Below are 13,096 nucleotides of genomic sequence, written 5' to 3' on the forward strand. Positions count from 1 at the left end.
CTGCTCTATTGGGGTCCTGTGGGGGTCCTGACCATTGAAGAACAGCATGAAAGAGGGCTAACAAAGCATGCAGAGAAACAGATGGACTACAGTCAGTAATAAATGGTAAGTGGAGCTGATTAAATGGACAGTGAGTGTAGAAACAAGGAGGTGGTTTTAATGTTATGGCTGATCAGTGTATATAAAAAGATGGATCACATGATCACAGAAAAGACTTAATCCAGAGTGTTTTGATTAAAAAAATAAGGACGGTTTATTTAAGCAACTACAACAAGCATAATATGTTCTTCTTGTCGGTCACTCACTTGAGCACAGTCTACAGCCAGATATCGAGAGAGGTTATTTTTATTATTATTATTATTAGTAGTAGTATTTTAAATCCCGTTACCCAGCGGTCATCCTACAAACACAGTTAAAATGGCACACACATCATCATCGTACCGGTTTTAAATAGTCTAGGTTAGGTCAGTGGGTCGTCTAGAATTCTTAGGAGTTTTAAAATAGAGCTATACAAACGCTAACCGGAACCCATCTGTCCGTTCGCTGCTGCAGCTAAAATAGCTTATTTACATGTATTCAAGCTGTTTAATAAAGTGAGAAATAAATACGTATAACAGAAACGTGAAAAGTTTTTTGTGAGAAAAAAAATTTACAACCCCAAATCAGAAAAAGGTGGGACAGTAGAGAAAACGCAATTAAATATAAATGCAGTGTTCCTTACATTTACTTTGACTTTTATTGGATTGCAGACAGTCTGGTCTGGTCAACTTCATGTCATTTGTTCATATACCTACATTCCTGCATTTCAGGCCTACAACACATTCCAAAAAAAAGTTGGGACGGAGGCAATTTAGGGCTAGTAATGAGGTGAAAAAAACTCAATAATGATGTGATTTTAAACAGGTGATTGTAATCATAGTTTGGTACAAAAGCAGCACCAGGAAAGGCCGAGTCCTTGATGAGCAAAGATGATCAGAGGATCTCCAGTACCACAAAGAAAGATTGGAAGGGATTTGCATATTTCTCCCTCTACAGTGCATAATATCATTAAACCATTCAAGGTATCGGGAGGAATTTCAGTGCGTAAAGGCCAAGAGCGCAAGTTTAACCTGAATGCCCGTGATCTTCTATCCCTCAGACGGCACTGCATCAAGAACATCCACTCAACAATAGCTGATATAACCACATGGGCGAGGGATTACTTTAGCAAACCTTTGTCAAGCACTACAATACAGAGTTACATGCACAAATGCCACTTAAACCTTTACTGTGCAAAAAAGAAGTTTATGTTAACATGTACAGAAGCGGCGTCGACTTCTCCGGGCTCGGAGGCATCTAGGATGGACCATCACACAGTGGAAACGTGTATTGTGGTCCGATGAATCAGCATTCAAAAGGACCATCCAGACTGTTATCAGGAACAAGTCCAAAAGCCAGGGTCTGTCAGGGTATGGGGCTGTGTCAGTGCCCTTGGCGAAGGTAATTAATGCAGAAAAGTACATCGAGATCTTAGAGCAACACGTGCTGCCTTCAAGACGTCGTCTTTTCCAGGGACGTCCATGCATTTTTCAAAAGGCACGGCTGCGGAGGAAGAGGGTACGGTTACTGGACTGGACTGCCTGCCGTCCTGACCTGTCCCCAATAGACAGTGTGTGGAGAATTTTGAAAGTTGCACATCTTAATACGTGTTTGCAGGAAGAACGGGACAAAATAGAACCCGAAACACTAAATCGCTCGGTATCCTCGGTGCCGAAGCGTCTTTTAAGTGTGGTGAAAAGGTGAAAAAGTGGTAAATGCTTTACCATCCCAACTTATTAATAAATGAAGTGAAGTTGACCAGACAAAGAATTAAATATCTCAGGTTCATCCTGTCTGCAATGAAATAAAAGTCAAAGTAATTGTTATTATATGCATTTTCCATGCTGTCCCAACTTTTTCTGATTTGGGGTTGTAAAATCAAACAGAATCGATTGTGCTTTTTAACCCACAAAACCTCTGTTACTAAAAATGGAACGTCTTCATATAGTCACCGGTAGTGCTGACATTGGTTTCAACTTCTAGAGCTATGACTAGGACTTGAAGTACAAACAGAATGTGTATTTATATATTTATAAAGTTATACAGCTTCGTTACACGTCTGCACCAGCTAGCACTGGGAATCACAGTCTCTATCGGGGCTATTGGAGTCCACGTGGAGCCCTTATGAACTGCAGACCCGAATGCTGGGTGAACGTTTTCCTTAAGACGACCCTTATGTCCATCTATAATCGGTAAAACACGCAAGTCGTGGAATAAAGAGGAATAAAACTATCAGACAGTACACAGTGGACCTGTATATGAGGACTAGTAGACCTTTAGGGGTCGTGTTTAGGGGTTCAAACAGTCACTTCGGTCTTGCTGCCCGTGCGGTAGTGGTGGTGATGCTGCTGGGCCGCCGGCGGGACGTAATGCAGCTGCTCGACGGTCTGCGTGCGCCGTGCCGCGAACACCTGCCTCTTGGAGGAGGTCTGGTTCTTGGATAGAGTGTTGTGCGTCACGGCGGCGCCCGCGCTGTTCGAGGCACTGGGATGCGAGTGCATTTTGGTCATCTTGTATCGGTCCAGGAGCGGGGTCGTGGGTACGAACACGTCCGTCTGCGATATGGCTCTGGACATGGACTTGTCGCCGTGGAAACTGCTCCGCTTGGACTTGTCGGGCGAGAGCAGGGGGTCCTGCGAGCGGAGGCGTTCGTGCGAGTGCAGGCGTTCGTGCGAGTAGTGGACGCGCTCCTGCGAGTAGTGGCGGTCCTGCGAGTGCAGGCGCTCCTGGGAGATAAGGCGTTCGTGAGAGCGCAAGCGTTCGGCCGAGAGCAGCTGCTCGTCCGATAGGATGCGCTCGGCGTACGGGGACGCGGGGTAGGGAGACACGGGGAAGTCCTGAGCGTAGCCCCGGTCGGGAGACAGGACGCGGTCCTGGGACATGGCTCTTTGGACGCGGCGGGGACGCTGGCGAGAGGACTGCTGTTGCTGCGCCTGCTGGGTACTCTGAACGTCCTGGCTGAACTTGATCATTTGCAGTGGGAGGGTGCCGCGGGCTGCCAGGTCAGGAAGGTGCCTCTTCCGGGTGTAGTAGTCCTCCACGTCCTTGTCGGCTGCGGAAGAGCATAAAGAAGGATCAGTTATCACATGGTGTTAAGTGGGGTGTAAAACATACAACTTAAATAGACTAAAATAGTCCAGGGGGTGCAGCGCCCACTACTCGTGGGATCTAGGGTTTGAATCTCCAGCTGTGCTATCAACCAGTCGAGAGTCTACATACAGACATGTTTGGCTATGTCTGAGAAAGGAGGTGGGGTTTATAACTGCTCATAACTGCTGCAGTTAAGGGGTAAGGGTTATAACTGCTAATAACTGCTGCAGTTAACTGGATATGTCTGAGAAGGGGGGTTATAACTGCTCATAACTGCTGCAATTAACTGGATATGTCTGAAAAGGGGGGTTATAACTGCTCATAACTGCTGCAATTAACTGGATATGTCTGAGAAAGTGGGAGGGGGTTATAATTGCTGGAATTAAGGGGGTAAGGTTTACAACTGCTCATAATTGCTTGCAATTATCTGAATATGTCTGAGAAAGGGGTGGGGTTATAACTGTTTATAACTGCTGCAATTATCTGAATATGTCTGAGAAAGGGGTGGGGTTATAACTGCTGCAATTAAGGGGGTAAGGGTAATAACTGCTCATAACTGCTTCAGTTAACTGGATATGTCTGAGAAAGAGGGTGAGGCTTTTAACTGCTCATAACTGCTGCAATTAAGGAGGTAAGGGTTATAACTGCTGCAGTTAACTGGATATGTCTGAAAAAGGAGGTTAGCGCGGGTCAAACGGTCCCAGTTTACGCCGCTGTAAAACTGCACTTTTAGGAATCTAGGGACCGTTCAGCAGGGTTTATGGCCTTGCTCAGGGGAACTTGGAGGCTGTGGGGCTCGAACCAGCAACCTTTCGAGTACTAGTCCAGGACCTTAACCACTAAGCTGCCACCAGCTTTGTTTTGCCTAATTTCGTGAGACTTAATGGGTAAGGGTTATAACTGCTCATAGCTGCTGCAATTAACTGGGTGTTTCTGAGAAATGGGGTGGGGGTTATAACTGCTCATAACTGATGTAGTTAACTGGATAAAAGCTATTTTAAGGTTATAACTGCTCATAACTGCTGTAGTTAACTGAATATGTCTAAAAAGGGGTAGGATTATAACTGCTCATCACTGCTGCAGTTAACTGGATAAAAGCAATTTTAAGGTTATAACTGCTCATAACTGCTGTAGTTAACTGAATATGTCTAAAAAGGGGTAGGATTATAACTGCTCATCACTGCTGCAGTTAACTGGATATGTCTGAGAAACAGGGTGGGGGTTATAACTACTCATAACTGCTGCAATTAAAAGGGTGGGGGTTATAACTGCTCATCACTGCTGCAATTAACTGGATATGTCTGAGAAAGAGGGTGGGGGTTAGAACTACTCATAACTGCTGCAATTAATAGGGTGGGGGTTATAACTGCTCATCACTGCTGCAATTAACTGGATATGTCTGAGAAAGAGGGTGGGGGTAAGAACTACTCATAACTGCTGCAATTAAAGGGGTAATGGTTATAACTGCTTTGATTAACTGGATATGTCTGAGAAAGGGGTGGGAGTAATATCTGCTAATAACTGTTGCAATTAACTGGATATGTCTGAGTAAGGGGGTGGGGGTTATAATTGCTGTAATTAAGAGGGTAAGGGTTACAACTGCTCTTAACTGCTGTAGTTAATTGAATATGTCTGAGAAAGGGGGTGGAGGTTATAACTACTCATAACTACTGCAATTAAGTGTGTAGGGGTTATAACTGATCATAACTGCTGCAATGAACTGGACATGTCTGAGAAAGCGGGTGGGGGTTATAATTGCTGTAATTAAGAGGGTAAGGGTTACAACTGCTCTTAACTGCTGTAGTTAACTGGATATGTCTAAAAAGGGGGTGGGGGTTATAACTGCTGCAGTTAACTGGATACATCTGAGAAAGGAGGTCAGCGCGGGTCAAACGGTCCCAGGTTACGCCGCTGTAAAACTGCGCTTTTAGGAATCTAGGGACCGTTCAGCAGGGTTTATGGCCTTGCTCAGGGGAACTTGGAGGCTGTGGGGCTCGAACCAGCAACCTTTCGAGTACTAGTCCAGGACCTTAACCACTAAGCTGTCACTGCCCTATTTTTTACCAGCTCTGCTTTGCCTTATTTCGATTTTGCCAGCTCATTATGGCACAGCAGGTAACGTGAGTGCCGAAGTCTTTAACTTAGTAAGACTTAATGGGTAATTTCATACACTGAGATGTATCCTAGCCCTTACGTTCGGGGTCTTGTTTTGGACTCACAGCGGTCCTGATCAGAATAAAGCAGCCATATGAACTTCTGTATATGTATTTTTTACACACAGGACATGATGAGATGAGATTATGGGTGTGTTCCCGAGAAGGAGGCTGTTCGAAATCCTAGATGCCTTAATATCCTCACTACTGAGGCATCTTAATATTTCAATGTTATTTTGGCTCAAGAACGAGCGAGCATCCGACGTTGCCTTAGTGATCAAGGCATTCCCAGAATTCATTGCGGGTCGGGTGCTCTTCTCTCACAGAAAAATAAACATGGCTGACGGTGCGGACAAACGAATGGAGTTATTTTCAAACGTAAATAAAATATTACTGATTTTTAACTTGTATAAACTTGTACCGAGTGTTTTTATTTTATTTAGTTCGGGCTTGTCAGGAAATGTAACCGTTATCGGTACATGAAGGGAGGCTATATTGACATGTTAGCATGCTGTGCTACCTCAATCCATTGGTTTTAATGGCAAGATGCTAAATGCTAAACCCGATGTTATCGCTGTCTAAGTGGTGTATTCGAATAACCTGCCTTATAAGTCAATGACTTATTAGTATCCTCTTTACTGAGGCAGCTGCCTATGTAGACAGTAAGACAGCAAGGCAGCTCACTAGGTTTTCGAACACACCCCTTATTACACGACATAAATCTGCCATCGGCCGGATCGATCCGAGAGGGGGGGTCGAGTCAGGGAGAAGCTCTCTGCACTGATTGAAGCTAAATGAAATCGTAATAGCAGTTCATCACCCGCCTTCAGCCCGAACGCCTCGCTTTAGGCCGGACTCCTGAACGGGGGGGCTTTAATAGGGCGCTGGTGCTCCGACACTCATTACGTTCCGATGAAATAAGTGCCCTCGGGAGACGTAAATCCCGCTCCTGGAGATTTACCCCACCTGCAGAGTTCGGTTCCGATCCTAATGTACCACGACTGGCTCCACACCAGCATAAAGAGCCGGATAAAGGTTTGGGGATTGAACCCAGCTCCACTTACCATATAGAAGCACTTTATAGTTCTACAATTACTGACTGTAGTCCATCTGTTACCCTGCATGCTTTTTTATCCCCCCTTCATGCTGTTATTCAAGGGTCAGGACCACCACAGAGTAGGTATTATTTAGGTGGTGGATCATTCTCAGCACTGCAGTGACACTGACATGGTGGTGGTGTGTTAGTGTGTGTTGTGCTGGTATGAGTGGATCAGACACAGCACCACTGATGGAGTTTTTAAACACCTCACTGTCACTGCTGGACTGAGAATAGTCCACCAACCAAAAAAATATCCAGCCAACAGCGCCCAGTGGGCAGCGTCCTGTGACCACTGATGAAGGTCTCAAAGATGACCGACTCAAACAGCAGCAATAGATGAGCGATCGCCTCTGACTTCACATCTACAAGGTGGACCAACCAAGTAGGAGTGTCTAATAGAGTGGACAGTGAGTGGACACGGTATTTAAAAACTCCAGCAGCGCTGCTGTGTCTGATCCACTCATAGCAGCACAACACACACTAACACACCACCACCATGTCAGTGTCACTGCAGTGCTGAGAATGATCCACCACCTAAATAATACCTGCTCTGTAGTGGTCCTGTGGGGGTCCTGACCATTGAAGAACAGGGTGAAAGCAGGCTAACAAAGCATGCAGAGAAACAGATGGACTACAGTCAGTAATTGTAGAACTACAAGGTGCTTCTATATGGTAAGTGGAGCTGATAAAATGGACAGTGAGTGTAGAAACAAGGAGGTGGTTTTTAATGTTATGGCTGATTGGTGTGTATATACAGTGTATCACAAAAGTGAGTACACCCCTCACATTTCTGCAGATATTTAAGTATATCTTTTCATGGGACAACACTGACAAAATGACACTTTGACACAATGAAAAGTAGTCTGTGTGCAGCTTATATAACAGTGTAAATTTATTCTTCCCTCAAAATAACTCAATATACAGCCATTAATGTCTAAACCACCGGCAACAAAAGTGAGTACACCCCTAAGTGAAAGTTCCTGAAGTGTCAATATTTTGTGTGGCCACCATTATTTCCCAGAACTGCCTTAACTCTCCTGGGCATGGAGTTTACCAGAGCTTCACAGGTTGCCACTGGAATGCTTTTCCACTCCTCCATGACGACATCACGGAGCTGGCGGATATTCGAGACTTTGCGCTCCTCCACCTTCCGCTTGAGGATGCCCCAAAGATGTTCTATTGGGTTTAGGTCTGGAGACATGCTTGGCCAGTCCATCACCTTTACCCTCAGCCTCTTCAATAAAGCAGTGGTCGTCTTAGAGGTGTGTTTGGGGTCATTATCATGCTGGAACACTGCCCTGCGACCCAGTTTCCGGAGGGAGGGGATCATGCTCTGCTTCAGTATTTCACAGTACATATTGGAGTTCATGTGTCCCTCAATGAAATGTAACTCCCCAACACCTGCTGCACTCATGCAGCCCCAGACCATGGCATTCCCACCACCATGCTTGACTGTAGGCATGACACACTTATCTTTGTACTCCTCACCTGATTGCCGCCACACATGCTTGAGACCATCTGAACCAAACAAATTAATCTTGGTCTCATCAGACCATAGGACATGTTTCCAGTAATCCATGTCTTTTGTTGACATGTCTTCAGCAAACTGTTTGCGGGCTTTCTTGTGTAGAGACTTCAGAAGAGGCTTCCTTCTGGGGTGACAGCCATGCAGACCAATTTGATGTAGTGTGCGGCGTATGGTCTGAGCACTGACAGGCTGACCCCCCACCTTTTCAATCTCTGCAGCAATGCTGACAGCACTCCTGCGCCTATCTTTCAAAGACAGCAGTTGGATGTGACGCTGAGCACGTGCACTCAGCTTCTTTGGACGACCAACGCGAGGTCTGTTCTGAGTGGACCCTGCTCTTTTAAAACACTGGATGATCTTGGCCACTGTGCTGCAGCTCAGTTTCAGGGTGTTGGCAATCTTCTTGTAGCCTTGGCCATCTTCATGTAGCGCAACAATTCGTCTTTTAAGATCCTCAGAGAGTTCTTTGCCATGAGGTGCCATGTTGGAACTTTCAGTGACCAGTATGAGAGAGTGTGAGAGCTGTACTACTAAATTGAACACACCTGCTCCCTATGCACACCTGAGACCTAGTAACACTAACGAGTCACATGACATTTTGGAGGGAAAATGACAAGCAGTGCTCAATTTGGACATTTAGGGGTGTAGTCTCTTAGGGGTGTACTCACTTTTGTTGCCGGTGGTTTAGACATTAATGGCTGTATATTGAGTTATTTTGACGGAAGAATAAATTTACACTGTTATATAAGCTGCACACAGACTACTTTTCATTGTGTCAAAGTGTCATTTTGTCAGTGTTGTCCCATGAAAAGATATACTTAAATATCTGCAGAAATGTGAGGGGTGTACTCACTTTTGTGATACACTGTATATACAGTATATATATACCTGTTGAATGTATATATATATATATATATATATATATATATAGATATATATATATAGATATATATATAGATAGATAGATAGATAGATAGATAGATAGATAGATAGATAGATAGATAGATAGATAGATAGATAGATAGATAGATATCCATTGTCTGTTTTTCCACCACTTCATCCTGATCAGGGTCGCAGTGAGTGCAACTGATTAGTATCCCCAATTAACCTGACTTGCATGTCTTTAGACTTGTGGGAGGAACATGCAAACTCTACACAGAAAGGACCCAGACCACCCCACCAGGGAATCGAACCCAGGACCTTCACCCTGTGAGCCGACAGTGCCAGTTGGTGCTCTTTGGCATAAACTGACATCAGATTTAGATCAGGAAGACACACTTTAAAAGTCACTCTGGATAAAAGCATCTAGTAAATGCTATATAAAACAGCTGTGCATAGACAGATTTGACATTAACAACCTCAACCAGAGAAGTTTCATTTTCTGGTTCACTTTACTATTCTCCCATTTAGTCATTTCCAATTCCCTGTGCATATCGTAATCACCAACACGCTAGGGCCAAAACCCGTAGCACACCCTTTCCGACACACACTCAGATAAAGCCAGCCACTTCCTTATCACCAGCAATGAGGGCTCCCACTGTGTCTGTTGGACGCCCGGCCAGGTGGGTGGGCACAACTGAGATTCAAACCCACACACTCACACTAAGGGCACTTTTTAGTACCCCCAATTAACCTGACTGCATGTCTTTGGACTTGTGGGAGGAACATGCAAACTCCACACAGACCTGCGAATCGAACCCAGGACCTTCTCGCTGTGAGGCAACTGCACCAGTTGGTGCTTTTTGGCATCACCTAACAACCTCAACCACAGAGGTTTCATTTTATGGTTCACTTTACTTTTCTCCCACTTAGTCATTTCCAATTCTCTGTGCATAAACAGATTTGACATGAACAACCTGAGCCAGAGAGGTCTCATTTTCTGGTTTACTGTACTTTAGTCATTTCCAATTCCCTGTGCACATCGTGATGACCAAAACGCCAGGGCCGAAGACCGTCGCACACCCTCTCCGACACACACTCAGTTAGTAATAGCCAGCAATGAGGGATCACGTAGAGCTTTATTAGGTACGGTGATGTGCTAATGGCACCCCAGCAAGTGGGAATGGAATGTGTATATATATATATATATATATACTGTATATATACATACATACACACACACACATATGCACACATACTGTATATAATCTATATAATTTGTATATACACATACCTGTTGAATGTGTATTATATATATAAAATGTATATAGATATATATATATAGTTTTATATATACAGGCGTTGGACAATGAAACTGAAACACATGTCATTTTAGTGTGGGAGGTTTCATGGCTAAATTGGACCAGTCTGGTGGCCAATCTTCATTAATTGCACATTGCACCAGTAAGAGCAGAGTGTGAAGGTTCAATTAGCAGGGTAAGAGCACAGTTTTGCTCAAAATATTGCAATGCACACAACATTATGGGTGACATACCAGAGTTCAAAAGAGGACAAATTGTTGGTGCACGTCTTGCTGGCGCATCTGTGACCAAGACAGCAAGTCTTTGTGATGTATCAAGAGCCACGGTATCCAGGGTAATGTCAGCATACCACCAAGAAGGACAAACCACATCCAGCAGGATTAACTGTGGACGCAAGAGGAAGCTGTCTGAAAGGGATGTTCGGGTGCTAACCCGAATTGTATCCAAAAAACATAAAACCACGGCTGCCCAAATCACGGCAGAATTAAATGTGCACCTCAACTCTCCTGTTTCCACCAGAACTGTCCGTCGGGAGCTCCACAGGATCAATATACACGGCCGGGCTGCTATAGCCAAACCTTTGGTCACTCGTGCCAATGCCAAACGTCAATTTCAATGGTGCAAGGAGCGCAAATCTTGGGCTGTGGACAATGTGAAACATGTATTGTTCTCTGATGAGTCCACCTTTACTGTTTTCCCCACATCCGGGAGAGTTACGGTGTGGAGAAGCCCCAAAGAAGCGTACCACCCAGACTGTTGCATGCCCAGAGTGAAGCATGGGGGTGGATCAGTGATGGTTTGGGCTGCCATATCATGGCATTCCCATGGCCCAATACTTGTGCTAGATGGGCGCGTCACTGCCATGTGCATCCAATGGTTCAAACATTGTATCCTGAAGGCGGTGCCATGTATCAGGATGACAATGCACCAATACACACAGCAAGACTGGTGAAAGATTGGTTTGATGAACATGAAAGTGAAGTTGAACATCTCCCATGGCCTGCACAGTCACCAGATCTAAATATTATTGAGCCACTTTGGGGTGTTTTGGAGAAGCGAGTCAGGAAACGTTTTCCTCCACCAGCATCACGTAGTGACCTGGCCACTATCCTGCAAGAAGAATGGCTTAAAATCCCTCTGACCACTGTGCAGGACTTGTATATGTCATTTCCAAGACGAATTGACGCTGTATTGGCCGCAAAAGGAGGCCCTACACCATACTAATAAATTATTGTGGTCTAAAACCAGGTGTTTCAGTTTCATTGTCCAACCCCTGTAGATATACCTGTTGAATTTGTATGTGTGTATATATATGTACATATGTACTGTATATATATATATATACACAGCACATATATATATACAGCACATATACGGTATATATACAGCACATATATACTGTATATATATATATATATATATATATATATATATATATATATAAAAACACATATAATCTATATAATTTATATATACATATATACACATAATATTTATATATACACACACCTGTTGAATGTGTATTATATATAAATGTATATATATATATATATATATATATGTATGTATGTATGTATGTATGTATGTATGTATGTATGTATATATATATGTATATATATATACAGTGTATCACAAAAGTGAGTACACCACTCACATTTCTGCAAATATTTTATTATATCTTTTCATGGGACAACACTATAGACATGAAACTTGGATATAACTTAGAGTAGTCAGTGTACAGCTTGTATAGCAGTGTAGATTTACTGTCTTCTGAAAATAACTCAACACACAGCCATTAATGTCTAAATGGCTGGCAACATAAGTGAGTACACCCCACAGTGAACATGTCCAAATTGTGCCCAAAGTGTCAATATTTTGTGTGACCACCATTATTATCCAGCACTGCCTTAACCCTCCTGGGCATGGAATTCACCAGAGCTGCACAGGTTGCTACTGGAATCCTCTTCCACTCCTCCATGATGACATCACGGAGCTGTTGGATGTTAGACACCTTGAACTCCTCCACCTTCCACTTGAGGATGCGCCACAGGTGCTCAATTGGGTTTAGTCCATCACCTTTACCTTCAGCTTCCTCAGCAAGGCAGTTGTCATCTTGGAGGTTGTGTTTGGGGTCGTTATCCTGTTGGAAAACTGCCATGAGGCCCAGTTTTCGAAGGGAGGGGATCATGCTCTGTTTCAGAATGTCACAGTACATGTTGGAATTCATGTTTCCCTCAATGAACTGCAGCTCCCCAGTGCCAGCAACACTCATGCAGCCCAAGACCATGATGCTACCACCACCATGCTTGACTGTAGGCAAGATACAGTTGTCTTGGTACTTCTCACCAGGGCGCCGCCACACATGCTGGACACCATCTGAGCCAAACAAGTTTATCTTGGTCTCGTCAGACCACAGGGCATTCCAGTAATCCATGTTCTTGGACTGCTTGTCTTCAGCAAACTGTTTGCGGGCTTTCTTGTGCGTCAGCTTCCTTCTGGGATGACGACCATGCAGACCGAGTTGATGCAGTGTGCGGCGTATGGTCTGAGCACTGACAGGCTGACCTCCCACGTCTTCAACCTCTGCAGCAATGCTGGCAGCACTCATGTGTCTATTTTTTAAAGCCAACCTCTGGATATGACGCCGAACGCGTGGACTCAACTTCTTTGGTCGACCCTGGCGAAGCCTGTTCCGAGTGGAACCTGTCCTGGAAAACCGCTGTATGACCTTGGCCACCATGCTGTAGCTCAGTTTCAGGGTGTTAGCAATCTTCTTATAGCCCAGGCCATCTTTGTGGAGAGCAACAATTCTATTTCTCACATCCTCAGAGAGTTCTTTGCCATGAGGTGCCATGTTGAATATCCAGTGGCCAGTATGAGAGAATTGTACCCAAAACACCAAATTTAACAGCCCTGCTCCCCATTTACACCTGGGACCTTGACACAT

General features: G+C 44.4%; 1 protein-coding gene across 3 annotated transcripts in view; it reads right to left on the reverse strand.

The window, feature by feature from the left end:
- Positions 1-2,129: 2,129 nt before the first annotated feature.
- LOC134321732 (protein shisa-6) overlaps positions 2,130-13,096 on the reverse strand; it is a 114,446-nt gene continuing 103,479 nt past the window's right edge. For all 3 annotated transcript variants that reach the window (XM_063003557.1, XM_063003559.1, XM_063003556.1), the window contains one exon: positions 2,130-3,130. In XM_063003557.1, coding sequence (XP_062859627.1) covers positions 2,376-3,130 — 755 coding nt within the window. In that variant the 3' untranslated portion in view covers positions 2,130-2,375. The remainder of the gene's footprint in view (positions 3,131-13,096) is intronic.

This window comes from Trichomycterus rosablanca, chromosome 10 (genome assembly GCF_030014385.1).
Source record: "Trichomycterus rosablanca isolate fTriRos1 chromosome 10, fTriRos1.hap1, whole genome shotgun sequence".
Taxonomy (NCBI): domain Eukaryota; kingdom Metazoa; phylum Chordata; class Actinopteri; order Siluriformes; family Trichomycteridae; genus Trichomycterus; species Trichomycterus rosablanca.